Raw genomic sequence first — 14,719 nt, forward strand, 5'->3', positions numbered from 1 at the left:
ACTGGATCAGAAACTCTGGGGGTGGGACCTAGCAATTTTATGTTTTAATAAGCCCTCCAGATGATTCCAATCCACACTGAAATTTGAGAACAACTGACCTGAGTTAAACCCGTTGAGTTTTTCAGATAGAGAAGCTAAGATTCAAAGAGGTTGTCACAAGTCAGTTTAAGAAAGCACCAGAATTTTCAGGCAGTGATTCCTAGGATGACCATCATGCCTCAGGGAGATCTGTTTATTGGGCTATTTGAAAGAATGCCAGGTGAAAATAAGTGTAATGGGGGAAGAGTCTGTTTACCACTTAACTCACCTGGTGGGCTTGTTACAGTTCAATAGGAGCCTCTTTTTTTTAATGATTATTTATTTATTTATTTATTTATTTATTTATTTATTTATTTATTTATTTATTTATTTATTACAGAGAGAGAGAGACAGCCAACGAGAGAGGGAACACAAGCAGGGGGAGTGGGAGAGGAAGAAGCAGTCTCCCAACAGAGGAGCCTGATGGGGGGCTCAATCCCAGAATGCCAGGATCACACCCTGAGCCAAAGGCAGACACTTAACGACTGCGCCACCCAGGCGCCCCTAATAGGGGCCTTTGGATTCACTGAAGTTTAGTCTGAAAGAAAAGTTTTATCTAATTTGTTCTATTCACTTGATTATTCATACCTGTCTTTTTTTTTTTTTTTAAAGATTTTATTTATTTGACAGAGAGAGACAGCCAGCGAGAGAGGGAACACAAGCAGGGGGACGGGGAGAGGAAGAAGCAGGCTCATAGGCAGAGGAGCCTGATGTGGGGCTCGATCCCACAACGCCGGGATCACGCCCTGAGCTGAGGGCAGACGCTTAACCGCTGTGCCACCCAGGCGCCCCTATTCATACCTATCTTATTCCCTGAAGCAAGTTCATATATCATTGAGGTAACTACCCCATTCTGTCACTACTGCTCTCTAATGAATCTCTAGCGTGACCCTATAGCTTTCATTTTTAACAAGCTCTCTACACTTAAGTTTGAGAACCACTAATACAGAAGATGTTTGAAGTGGTTAAGAAAAAAACTAGATGGACCGGACCAACATTTTCAATATTCTTTAATTTGGGTTCCATACTGAAAATTCAAAATAACTTGCTAACGTGTATATCATACAGCCAATATAACAACACCAGAGATTGCTCCAGAAATTTGTAATGGCATAGCATTCAAATGATTTTTTGAAAAAGTATAATATAGTTTTCTCATTATCTGAGGAAAAGAAGGTGGAGGGGGGAATCTCTAGGAGGGCCAAGACATCACAAAAGCAAGACCAAGAGTTGAAATAATGGATCCTGTTCTGAACTACAAATGTAGTCAGCCCTGCCTTAACACTATATGGCATAAATTAAGGTCACGGACAACTCAGTTGTCTGAAATTTTAGTTTAAAATTACGTTGTGTGTAATAGTCAAGATTTAGGAAAACAGATACAGTATCTGGGAACAAGAAAAGGATAACTGCAAGATTAAAATGGTCTACCTTGAATTTTTGTAGCATTTTAACGTTTTTCAAAGTACTGAAGCAAACTTTTATTTTATCCATGTAACAACCCTGTGAGGAAGGAAATTAGCATCTGCAAAACCGTTTTCGAAACTTTAAATACTGGATCTACGAAGAAAAAAGGCGAGGAAGTTGACAGAACCGGAGAAATGACAGAAAAGGATGTCAGTGAGGAGGCGAATCACAGGGCAAGCACAAAAAGCTGAGGTCCAGCGGACGGGGAGCTGAGAGCACAACGGAGACTAACCCGAAGGGGGGTCGGTGGGCAACGGCTTTAGGGGGCAAATAAGTGCAAAAAACCTGGGTGCAGGAAATTTGGGATTAGGAAGCTGGGATTTACTTATCTGTACCCAAGGGGATGGACGAGGTCAAAGAATAGAAAAATGGAAAGCAAGGAGGCACTTAAAGCTCCACGGAAGTTTTGTGGACTCCTATCCTACAGTCCAACGACCACGGGGGTCGGCCTCAGGTTGAGAATAACGCGGAGGGGAGTCGCGCAGGGGGCAGGCGGGAAGACAGCAGAGGCGGGTAGCGCTTACACTCGGACCAACAAAGGCCTCCGGGGGCACTTCCCAAGTCACGCAACTTGCGGGGGCCGAAGGGTTAACCGCGCACGACTCCCGCGCGCTTCCCGGCCCCCACTCCCGCCGTCGCTAGGAAACGCCGAGAGTGGGGGAGGGGCGGGCGGCGCGGCCGAGGGTGGGAATCTTTTTCGGGCGCCTGGGGGCGGAGGGAGGGGAGCGCGCGTGCGCGCGCCCGGCCGTCCGTCGCCGCGGTGACCGTCCTCGGAGTCCGCCGGCTCGCGCCCCGCCCCCGTTTTGCTGCCCCCTCCCCTGTGGCGCGCAGGGGGTGTTTCTCGCTCCTCCCGAGTTGCGGCCGCCGCCGGTGCCGCTGCTCCTCCTCTCCCAGTCTTGGGTTTCCCAGGCACTGCTGCCGCCGCTACCTCTGCGGTCTGTATAAGGAGGAGGATGTGAAGATGGCGGAGCTGCAGATGCTGCTGGAGGAGGAAATCCCGGGGGGCCGCCGGGCCCTCTTCGACAGTTACACGAATCTGGAACGGGTGGCAGATTACTGCGAGAACAACTACATCCAGGTGCGAAGCAGGTCCCGGCCTGGGCGCATTGGGCCTCTGGCTGGTGGACGCCGCGTGGGGGATCCCCGGGCCGGGGGCCGCGCGCGTGGGGGCGTAGGGCGCGCGGGGCCGAGGCCGCGACGGCGACCCAGCCCAGCTAAGCTCCCGAGGGCGAGGGGTTGGGAGAATAGGGTGGGAACTGGGGCTGGTGAATTGGTGAGAAACCTGCGGCTGGAGGAAATTGTAGCTTTAAAACATGTTTAAAAACCATGAATCAGTCCTCGGTGCGGTGTGTGTGTGTGTGTTGTGTCCCCGCCTTTTCGCTTCTTCTCCGCCTCGGCCGCCCCCGCACTCGGTACCCGTCAGTGTTCGGGATGGCGGAGGAGGCGGAGAGTGGCTTTTTCTATTTGACAGAATTCTGCTCCCCCATATGGCAGGGATGTGGGGGGATTGATGGATCACCCCCCTCCCCCAAGCTCTGGAGGATTTTTAAGGGGCTATGTTGCTGCGAAGTAAAGTGCCTTAGTTTTATATTCATATAAATGCCTCAAGAGACTGGTAATTTGCTTATTTTTTCGTTTCTAACCGGGATACAGTAGAAGAGCAGTTGTCTCTTGTTGGAAGTTATTGCCATTTTCCTCCCTATGGAGAATGAGAAACTGCATGATAATGAGCACTCCCCCCCATTCCCGTTAGAATAGTTAATTTTCCTCTAGGAAAAAGAATTGAATGTTTCAGCAAGGATTAGGAAATGATCCTCATGGTTTAATTTTTCCTGAGATGGTTGGTTTGGCACGGAGACTCATAGTGGTAACGCTGTATGTATATGGAGGTGGGGTATATTGGGTGAGATGAGAGCCAGCTGCGCCTGTATGAAGCAAAATATTCTGTGGATTAAAAAATCCTTTAAAAATTATTTGGAAGGATAGGTTAAAACACAGTTTGCAAATTCAGCATCTTTTGTTTTCTCTATGGCTTATTCTGAATCACAGGTTCTACCTCCATTTTTTCCCTTCTCATTTAAATTCTTTTGGGATAGATGTGGAAATGGAAGAAGTATGTTAAATTGTTCTTTCACTATGGTCTTTTTTTTTTTCTTCCACTTCCATCTTTCCAGGTATCCTTAATATTAGCTATGTTGGGAAGCATTCTCCAGTCTTAGTATAAACTAAAAAAAAAGGTGTTAGGATTTATAGGTTCATAAATTTTGTAAGGATCGCATAGGTAATCAAGGGTGTTATTGTGAGATTTTATTTGATTGGATATGTACTGAACTTTGTATTATCTTGTAGGGAATATTTGTATGGGGAAGGAACCAGACATGACCAAGGCTTTTCCCTCCAAAGAGGCAATTGAAAAGTATGGCTAGTAGGAACAGAAAAAATGTGTCTTGGGTCAAAAATTCATACAAAAAATACAGTGGTCTATATTTAGAGGGTGCTTTGGTAATACTGAGTGGGATAGGAAAAAGTCAAATGTTTAGTTGCTCAATTTTCAACTGAATATTAGAAGTCTTCTGTAGCCTGGTGCAGTGTAAAGGGTTGATACACACCTAGTGTCTACAGAATTTCATAGTGTAGTTAATAGGAGAGGCTGATCTGTGAACAAATGAATAATGTAGTGTATCAATTTATACTGTGTAAGGGACTGAGGGTGGGAAGGAGGACTGGAGGAAGCTGTGCTATTCTCAGGGAATTCACAGTCTCTAGGAGAGGCAAATCTAAAGGACTGAAGTGGTAATTCCATTGCCTCCTGCAACATATTACGGGATTATAGGTCAGAAGACACATTGAGAGTGGAAAAGTGATATGGTAGCGGTTGTTACCAGTAGTAAAAAATAGATTTGTCTCTCTTTGGAAAATAATTTCTATTGTAATTTGAAGGTATAGTTTTTCTTAGATTACAATTGATATGTAAAGTATATGGATTAATAAATCTGAGAGGTTAAAGGGATTAGGGATTAAATATTTTATGCATTCCTTCTAGTTGAGAGGAGAAGAATATTATTACCACCATTATCTGTTTTAGCAGTAGGATTAAAAATGTAGTGTTGGTGGCATTTTTAAAATTCATAGTATAGATATCAATAGCAATGGATTTAGAAATATTTTTTCAATTTAGCATCTAAAATAGATTTTATGCTTTAGATTTTACCTCGTAGGTTATCATCTGTTTCATGATCCAGTGGGTATATTATTGGTGTTTTTCTCTTCCCAGATGACAGCTCTTTGCATGATTTGTTTGTAGTAAAGTTGATAAATAGAACATGCTGATTGTAGATTTGTGCTGACCCAGCTGTGCATTTGACCCAGCTGGCTCTCTTTGTGACCAGAGAACTGACCAGCAGGGGTTTTGATGCTGCTTCTTACCCTACAAAGGTAATTGTTTGTATATATGATCACATAGTTTATCCTTGTTACAGCATCATCCCCTAACCACTAGCTCAAGGTAACTAACCTAACACTCATTTTATTTTGTGGAAATGTAATTTTTGCCAGTAAAGTTGAAAAAGATAAATCTGTTGATTATATGTTACAAAGGGTAAGGTTCTTTGTTCAGTGTTATTAAATAGCTGGTTTTAAGCATAGGAATATCCAAATAATTATGTTAAATAAGAATATTCTAAATGTGGATTATATTTAGTGTGGATATTGAGCAAAGGAAGGAAAAATGATTGTGCTGTCCTTCTGGAAACAACTACTGTGTTTAAATTGTTTCAAATAAAAACATCCTTTAGATGTATTATCAGCATTAAGACTTACTAGGTATTGTCTGTGTTAACACACACAAAATCTACAGGTACAGCAGTGTTTTAAGTAGTAGTTTACCAGGTTACTAATGCAGTTAATGTTAAAAATTTAAAAATCATCTTTAATAAAAATTTAGATAGTTTTCTTTTATTATTTCAATCTCTAGAAAAAGTGATAGTATAAATATATTTTCTAAAATGTGATGATAAAAAGTTATAACTAATATTTGCTGATATTTACCTGATTGATTTTATTTCTTCTCTGTAAAAAAGGCTTTAGTAGTTAAGGATTTTTTAAGATACTGTAAGACCTGTGTTTTTTTTTTCATACCTAATCTAAGAAGTATCCAGAAATTTTAAACAGTATTTTGATTGACTTGGAATCTACATTTTTACAAATAGAAGTATTTTATAATAATATGAGTTGCTTTAATGTTTTGGTAGATGAAATAAATTTATAGTTGTTACTTTCCTAGAGTAAATCTGAAAAACTATTTTTTTTAAGATTTTATTTATTTGTCAGAGAGAGAGAGAGTGAGCACAAGCAGGGGGAGCAGCAGGCAGAGGGAGAAGCAGGCTCCCCGCTGACCAAGGAGCCCAGTATGGGACCTGATCCCGAACCCTGGGAGCATGACCTGAGCCAAAAACAGATGCTTAACTGACTGAGCCTCCCAGAATAAAACTAACTTATTCTTAGTTACATTTTCCTTTTTTAAAAAGATTTATTTGTGTGAGAGAGACCATACACGTGCACACACGTAGGGGGGCGGAGACAAGCAGACTCCTTCGCTGAGTGAAGAGCCCCTAAGATCCTGAGATCATGACCTGAGCTGAAAATAAGGGTCGGAGCCACTCAGGCAACCCTACCTTTTCCCCTTTTGTTAGATAAAATAGTTGTTGCTTTTTGTGAGTGATAATTCCCATTAGATATATAGTAAAATCCCATTGTCCATCGTTTGGAGTAAGAGCAAAATCATTGAGTAACATGGATTTGCTCAGAAGAACAGAAATTAAAAATGTTTCTTAAGGGGACCCTGGCTGCCTCAGTCTGTAAAACATCCAACTCTTGATCTCAAGGTCATGAGTTAAAGCCCCATGTTGGGCATAGAGCTTACTTAAAAAATAATAAAATAATAAATACTTTATAAAAAATTTTTCAGAAAATATACCTTAAATTTTATCTGAAGAAAAATATTTTGTTTTTGAGTAATAGAGATGTCATTAGTGGCTTCCCTTTTTTGTCTTTATCAACAGGGATGCTCCCAGAATTCATTAAAAATTGCATGAGAAGTTTATTATAAGGAGCTAATAGAATCATGGCTTGTTACCAGATTCATAAAAAAGTCATTACTAAAACAATGTAAAGATTTAAAATTCTTATTTAATAACTATTTGAATACATGCTCACTGTTGAAAAATTATTAGGAAAAATTAAAGAAGAAACTTAAAATTGCTCAGTCATTTTGAATATACATCTGATATTTATACTTTTAAATCTTTTTGCTATACACAACTGTATATCAAAAATGGGTTCATGTTGTTTATTACCTCTGTACCTTGCTTTTAAAAGAAATTTTATGACTATTATTATTTTAAAAAGATTATATTTTTAAGTAATCTTTCCACCCATTGTGGGGCTTGAACTTACAACCTGGAGATCAAGAGTCCACTGAGTTAGCACAGTGCCCTTAAAAAGAAACTTTTAATGGCGTTGGTTTGACTTTGTTTTTTTAATAGATGTCACAGAGTATACAGAAGAGTTTGTCTTTATGTATTTGAATTCTTTTGTTCTCAAAATAGAGGACTCTTAAAGGCACCTAGTGTGAAGGAGAAAGTCATTTGAGAGTAGATACTTGAAGACCAATATTCACATCCTTCTCTGTGACTTTTGTCTTTTACCTCCACAGAGAGGAGCGAACCACATAAGTGGACATCAGACTGGGAGACTGAATTTCCCTAGGTTGAGGTGACTTAATTCATCGGGATTTGATTAAGGTTTATCATCCTTAGAAAAACTAGTCCTGACTTTCTAGCAGATATTTGGTGATTGGATTTTTAGTAATAACCCAGCCGTTATCAAGACCTTTGATAAAATTGCCAACACAGACTAAATTATATTTTGAGACCCTTACTCTTTTCTTATAATTAAAAAATTTTAAATTTAACTTTAATTTTATTTATTTTTAAATTTTATTTTTAAAGATTTTATTTACTTGAGAGAGAGCGAGAGAGAGCACAGAGGGAGAGGGAGAAATCACAGAGGGAGAGGAAGAAGCAGACTCCCTGCTGAGCAGGGAGCCCTATGCAGGGCTGGATCCCAGGACCCTGAGATCATGACCTGAGCTGAAGGCAGATGCCTGAGCCACCCAGGCACCCCTAAATTTAATTTTTTAAATAATTTTTAAAGAATTTTGTCATCTGTGCACTTTCTACCCCTGCCTCTCCAAGATACTTAATTGGCCTTTTAATTCTCTTTATTGATCCAGGGACTGAGATTGCATTTAATTTTGCCCTATCATGAAGAACTTGTTGGTATGAAATCACCCTTTACTCAGACAATTCATAAGCTCTCCTCTACTTCGTTTTCTTACTGTGGTTTGATTAATGTTTGAACATGTGATAGGCTTTCTTTATTCAGGGTCATCTTTCCTCTCCCAGAGAATAGTTAATAACCAAATTGATTTACTTATGTGTAGAATATACTGTGGAGATATTTTTGAGCATGGGATCCTTTCAGTGTTACTTTCCTTTTAAAATGGAAGGAATTTTAATAGCATGCAATGGCAGTGTGTCTAAATGTAATCTCAGCAGATGAATGGAAGTATCCTGAAAATTAGACTATTTGTGGACTTTGACAGCATATAGTTGAATTTTTATGAGACTTCCTAATAGATTGGCTTCATGAAGTAGCATGTGGGACACCTGCTTTGAATTCCCAGTGTTCCTTCTCCACATATAAAGCTTCTAGAGGATAGAGTCATATCTAAAAAAATTTTGGCACTTTGGCCGAAAATCAGTTGACTATATGTGTGTGGGTAGTTTTGGATTCTGTTTTGTTCCTTTGACCTGTGTACGTATTCTTAGTTCATATCAGGCGATAGCTTTATACTCAGTCTTGAAGCCAAGTAGTGTGAATCTTATACTTTGTTCTTTGTTAGAATTGTTTTGGCTCTTCTAGGGCCCTTGCTTTTTAAATATATGTTTTAGAATCAGCTTTTAAATTTCTGCAACCCTACTAGGATTTCAAATGGAATTGCACTGAATCTGTAGATTATTTCGGGACAAATTGACATTTTGACAATATTGGGTCTTCCAATCTATGGACTTGGTATTTCTATTTATTTAAGTTGTCTTTGATTTCTCTTGTCATTATAGGCCTTAGAATACAAATTTTGCACATATATTGTTACATTTATCCTTAATTCTTTGATGATTTTTGGTGCTGTTTCTAAAATTTTCAGTTTCCTTTCTAGTGTACAGGGATAGGATTGGCTTTTTGTATATGGATCTTTTATCCTATGACCTTGCTAAATTTACATATTAAACATAGTAGCTTTTGTTGAAGTTTTTTTTTTTAATGTAGACAGTCATGTCATCAAATAAAGGGAGTTTTAATTATTCTTTTGTAATCTTTATTCCTTTTATTTCCCTTTTTTGCCTTATGTCACTGGCTAGGACTTCCAGGATGATGTTGAATAGCAATTGTGAGAGCCTGTGTTCTTCACTTGTTCTCAGACTCAGAGGGAAAACAGCTGATCTTTCACTATTACATATGAAATTAGCTATACGTTTTTTGTGGGTACCCTATGTCAGATCAGGGAAGTTCTCTTTTATTCTTAGTTTGCTGAAAAGATTTTTTTAAAAAGCCATGAATGGATATTATATTTTGTCATATGCCTTTTTCCACATCTATTAAGATGTTTATTTTACTTTTAAAGTCTGTTAAGGTGAATCGTTTGACTGCAAAATATATTTTAAAAAACTACTTAAAGAAAGTTCGATCAGTGAAGTAATATGCATTTTAAGTTACAGAACATCTTTTATGAGAAATGGATTTATATTAATGTCTAGAAATTTGCTACGATAAGCAAGCATGGTTAAATGGCGTACATTGTATATTGACTGCAATTTATGCACTCTGCTATATGCTATATTTGTGCAAAAGGACTGTTTATAAAAGCTTACAACATTATTTAAAAATTTTTTTTTCATATTGAGATCACTAAAATAGTTATGATAAAACTGAGAATATGATATGGGTTAAATAGTAATTTTGTAATTGAATACTGTCATGTGTTAAAGATAATTTTAATTTAATTTAATTTTATTTATTTTAAGACTTTATTTGATTATTTGACCGAGAGAGAGAAAGCACAAGCAGGGGGAGGGGCAGAAGGAGAGGGAGAAGCAGGCTCCCCGCTGAGCAGGGAGCCTGAGGTGGAGATCATGACCTGAGCCCACCGCAGAGGCTTAACCAACTGAACCACCCCGGTGCCCTGATAATTTTAATTTTAGTGGCTGTGTGACTTGGAAGTTATTTAACCTCTCTGTCTCAGTTTTCTTATCTGTAAGATGGTACAGTTACAGCAGCTACTTAATAGGGTAGTTTTGAAGATTCAGTGAGTTGATATATGTTTAATCAAAGCTAAGACTATGAATTTTTAAGATACACCGTTATTTTATGTGTCAATAAATTAATGAACACTGCTTCTTAAATGCTTAAAATACTGCCACTTGACACAATGCATTCGATTTCAGTTTTGTTAAAAGACGAAAATATGTTCATCATGCAGTCAATGAATATGCTGTGTGTTTGCTTTTACTATAATCATTATTAATGATATTGAAGACTTAAATATTTTATTTTGTCATTTTTTTTACCCTGCTCTTTTGTAGTATGTCTTTGGTCACTTTTTTAATTTCAAGGATTTTGATAGGATGAGATTTGATTGTGTTTGAGGCAGAGATGCTAGGTGGTGCCAGAATTTTTTGCACCACCTAGGACTTTCACATGTCCTGTTTATTTTTATTTATTTTTAATTTTTAAAATTTTCAGTCATTTTTTTTACCCTGCTCTTTTGTAGTATGTCTTTGGTCACTTTTTTAATTTCAAGGATTTTGATAGGATGAGATTTGATTGTGTTTGAGGTTCAGAGATGCTAGGTGGTGCCAGAATTTTTTGCACCACCTAGGACTTTCACATGTCCTGTTTATTTTTATTTATTTTTAATTTTTAAAATTTTCAGTTTTTTTGTTTTTGTTTTTTTTTTTTTTTGCTGTTTTTAAAAAGTAAACCTACACCCAGTGTGAGGCTCAGACTCATGCCCCCGAGATCAAGAGTCGCATGCTCCACTGACTGAGCCGGTGTGGTGCCCCTCACATGTCCTGTTTTACTACAACGTATGACAGCAGTATTTTTCTAGTTAAACAGAATTTCACAGCTTTTTGCAATTAAAATGTCTGTAAAGTTGTAGTTCACATTCATAGACCCACAAATTTGTATAAAATACGAAGTTGTATTTTAATTTTCTAGATATAGTGATATACTAACTAGGGATGCCCTGGGTTCAAGGACTTTATCCCAAAACTGAATTGCTTTAGAGTGATATTTCTTAATTTTTTAAACCTCATGCCTTTTTTTGATAAATCTACAGATCAACCTATCATTTTTCTTTTATATCCATTTTACGGTTACATACTGACTTAGGGCATAACCATTATAACTTGCAGCTTCTCCAGCATTTTGCCAAGATGGAGGGATTTAGATGAATTGGGCCTTGTAGAGATTATATCAGGGTGACAAATTTGGCAAAGTTCACAGGTTCAGAGAGGAGTCTTCAGATCATGTGACCAAATATTGTATTATCTTTTAGTTTATGACTACTGTACCTCCTATTTTGAACTTACATGTATGATAACATTTATTTAAAATGCTAAGACATTTATTTAACTTGACACAGTATCTTCTGAGTATAGAACCTTATAGTCCTGTGGTATTACTTTCAAATTTTGAGGGAAGATTTTGTTACAATACAGAAAAATCTCATACTACATATAGTTCTTAATTTCTAAATATTCAAACTGTTGTATTTATATTTTTTACTGCTGTTATAACAAATTACCACAAATTCAGCAGTTTAAAACAACACAGATTTACCAATTTATAATTCTGGAGGTCAGAAGTCTATAGTGAGCCACAGAATTGTGTTCTTTCTGGAGGCTCTAGGGGAGAATTAGTTTCCTTGCATTTCCAGATTCTAAAGGGTGCCCACATTCCTTAGCTCATGAACCTCTTTCTAATTCCAAACCAGAAGTGGCATCACTCCAGCCTCAGCTTCTGTTTTCATCTTTCTGACTCCGATTCCATCATCACATCCCCTCTCTCTTCCCCTGCTTTTTTGTCACATTGCCTTCTCTGACTCTGATCCTCTGCCTTCCTTTATAAAGACCCACCTTGGGCCCCTTTCCATCTCATGTAAGATAACATATTCACAGGTTCCAGAGGATTAGGATGTGTTCATCTTGGTGGTGGTGGGGTACTAATCAGTCACAATATCTAAACATAGCTTTTCCTTCCTTTATCAGTAAATGGCAACTCTAACCCCCTTGATACCTGAGCCCAAAACCTTGGTACTGTCCTTGACCCTTCTCTTTTGCTTTGGATAACAAATGACTCTGTCTTCACATGTCTGGATCTGACTTCTGCCACCTCCCCTGCCACCAGCCTGGTCCAAGCCACCATTATTCCTCAGATTGTAGCAATAGCCAGAGTGATCCTTTAAAAATCATAATCAGAGACTTCCCTTCTCACTCAGTGTAAGAACCAGAGTCCTTAACATTGCCTACAGGCCACGAATGATCTAGCTTTCAGTCTTGAATCCTCTCCTAATTTAATTCCTCTCCTCTTCTTTGCTTACTCTAGCCCAGCCACTTTGGCCTCTTTTTCTTGAACATAATGGGCATACTTCTGCCTCAAGACTTTTTTTTTTTTTTAAAGTGAGAGAGAATTGTGCGCACTCAAATGGAAGGGGAGGGGCCGCAGGATTGTGGCGGGGAGAGAATCCTAAGCAGGCTCCATGACCAGTGCGGAGCCCTTTCCAGGGGCTGATCTCAAAATCCCGAGATCATGACCCGAGCGGAAATCAAGAGTTAGTTGGTTAACTGACTGAGCCACCCAGCCCCCACCCAACTTTTTTTTTTCTTTTTAATTTATTTGACAAATAAGAGACAGCCAGCGAGAGAGGGAACATAAGCAGGGGGAGTGGGAGAGGAAGAAGCAGGCTCCCAGCGGAGCAGGGAGCCCAATGCGGGGCTCGATCCCAGGACCCTGGGATCACGCCCTGAGCTGTGGGCAGACACTTAATGACTGAGCCACCCAGGTGTCCCTAAAAACAAGTTCTGACCACTTTTATTAAAAATTTTGCATTTCATTAGTCTGTTCTGGCATGCTTCCAATGATATCAGAATCACCTGGATCAGTGATAGCCAGTATACATACTCTGTAGTATTTACCACATGCTATGCCCAGTTTATTATTGCCACTGTAGTGATGGGCACCAGTTTTGGCCAACATGGTGTAGTGTTCTATATCAGATTTCCTCAAGGCTGGGCAGCTGTTGGTGAGGATGACCAGTTTTACTTTGCCATGTCTGATCATTTTCAGAGTCTGCTTCTACCCCAACATGCCCTTTCCACTTTTCATAAGGAATTGGAGCATAGAGTTGATCAACTCCATCAACTTTTTTATCTTCTTTGTGGCCACCATCTTCCTCCCTTAGGTGCAGGATGGCCCCAACCAAGAGCAGCTGCTAAAGTAGCTGGATGTGAGAAAGGTGCCTCAAGATTTTTTTACTTTGCATTTACCATGCCCTCTGCCAGGAGTACTCATTCTCCAGATAGTTGTAACACTGGATCTTTTACCTTTTTCATGCTTTTGACCAAATGTCAACTTCTGTTTCTTTAACTTAAAAAAAGACTTCTAAAAATTAACTTTTAATCCCAGTGTAATTAACATACAGTATTATATTAGTTTCAGATGTATAATATGGTATTTCAGTGATTCTGTACATTACTCAGTAAGTGTATTAGTGTATTCTTAATCCCCTTCACCTATTTCACCCATCTCCCTACCCACCTCCCCTCTGGTAACCATCAGTTTGTTTTCTATACTTAAGAGTCTGTTTTTTTTGTTTGTCTCTTTTTTTTCTTTCTTCATTTGTTTTGTTTCTTAAATTCAGATTTAAGGAGTGAATTTCACATATGAATGAAATCATATGCTACTTGTCTTTGACTTATTTCACTTAGAGTTATACCATTTAGCTCCAACCATGTTGCAAATAGCAAGATTTCATTGTTTTTTATGGGTAATATTCTGTTTTTTGTGTGTGTGTATACACAGATTTATATATATATATACACACACACACATACACACACATATATACACACGCATATATATGAGTATATATACACTTAAATATATAAATATATGTATTTATATATAAAACATCTTTTTTTGTGTGGTAGCTCCAATATGGGGCTTGAACTCATGACCCTGAGATTGAGTCACATGCTCCCAGCCAGTCACTCCATACCACATCTTCTTTATCCATTCATCTATCAGTGGACATTTGTGTTGCTTCCATAATTTGGCTATTGTAAGTAATGCTGCAGTAAATATAGGGGTGCATATATCTTTCTGCATTAGTGTTTTCATATTTTTTGGGTAAATACCCAGTGGTGGAATTACTGGATTATATGGTAATTCTATTCTTAATTTTTTGAAGAACTTCCATACTGTTTTCTACAGTGGCTGGACCAGTTTACAGTCCTACCAACAGTGTACAAGGGTTCCCTTTTCTCCACAATCTTGCCAACACTTGTTGTTTCTTGTGTTACTGATTTTAGCTTTTCTGACAGGTGTGAGGTGATCTCTCAGTGTGGTTTTGATTTGCATTTCCAGTATGATTAGTGATGTTGAGCATCTCTTTATGTGTCTGTTGACCATCTGTATGTGGTCTTTGGAGAAATATCTGTTCACATCAACTACCTGTTTTTTAATTGGATTATTTGGGTTTTTGGTGCTGATGTGTGGAAGTTCTCTATATATTTTGGGTATTAACCTGTTATTGGATATATCATTTGCAAATAATCTTCTCCCATTCAGTAGGCTTTTAGTTTAGTTGATTGTTTCCTTTGTTGTGCAAAAGCTTTTTATTTTAATGTAGTCCCAGTAGGTTTTTTTGTTTTGTTTTGTTTTGTTTTTGCTTTTGTTTCCCTTGTCTTAGGAGACATATTTAGAAAAATGTTGCTATGACCAATATCAGAGAAATTACTGCCTGTGCTATTTTCTAGGATTTTTATGGTTT

At 38.4% G+C, this 14,719-nt stretch overlaps 1 protein-coding gene and 1 pseudogene across 43 annotated transcripts in view; one reads left to right on the forward strand and one right to left on the reverse strand.

Moving 5' to 3' along the window:
• The first annotated feature begins 2,252 nt into the window (after nt 1-2,252).
• Nucleotides 2,253-14,719, forward strand: part of ABI2 (abl interactor 2) — a 130,966-nt gene continuing 118,499 nt past the window's right edge. For 14 of the 43 annotated variants that reach the window (XM_034654999.1, XM_019799561.2, XM_034655005.1 and 11 more), the window contains exon 1: nt 2,256-2,623. In XM_034654999.1, coding sequence (XP_034510890.1) covers nt 2,507-2,623 — 117 coding nt within the window. In that variant the 5' untranslated portion in view covers nt 2,256-2,506. Of the gene's footprint in view, nt 2,624-14,719 lie in introns of all 43 variants that reach the window. The other 29 variants (XM_034655004.1, XM_034655011.1, XM_034655020.1 and 26 more) reach the window with 8 other exon arrangements.
• LOC105237586 lies at nt 12,753-13,116 on the reverse strand (annotated as a pseudogene).

This window comes from Ailuropoda melanoleuca, chromosome 2, assembly GCF_002007445.2.
Source record: "Ailuropoda melanoleuca isolate Jingjing chromosome 2, ASM200744v2, whole genome shotgun sequence".
Taxonomy (NCBI): Eukaryota; Metazoa; Chordata; class Mammalia; order Carnivora; family Ursidae; genus Ailuropoda; species Ailuropoda melanoleuca.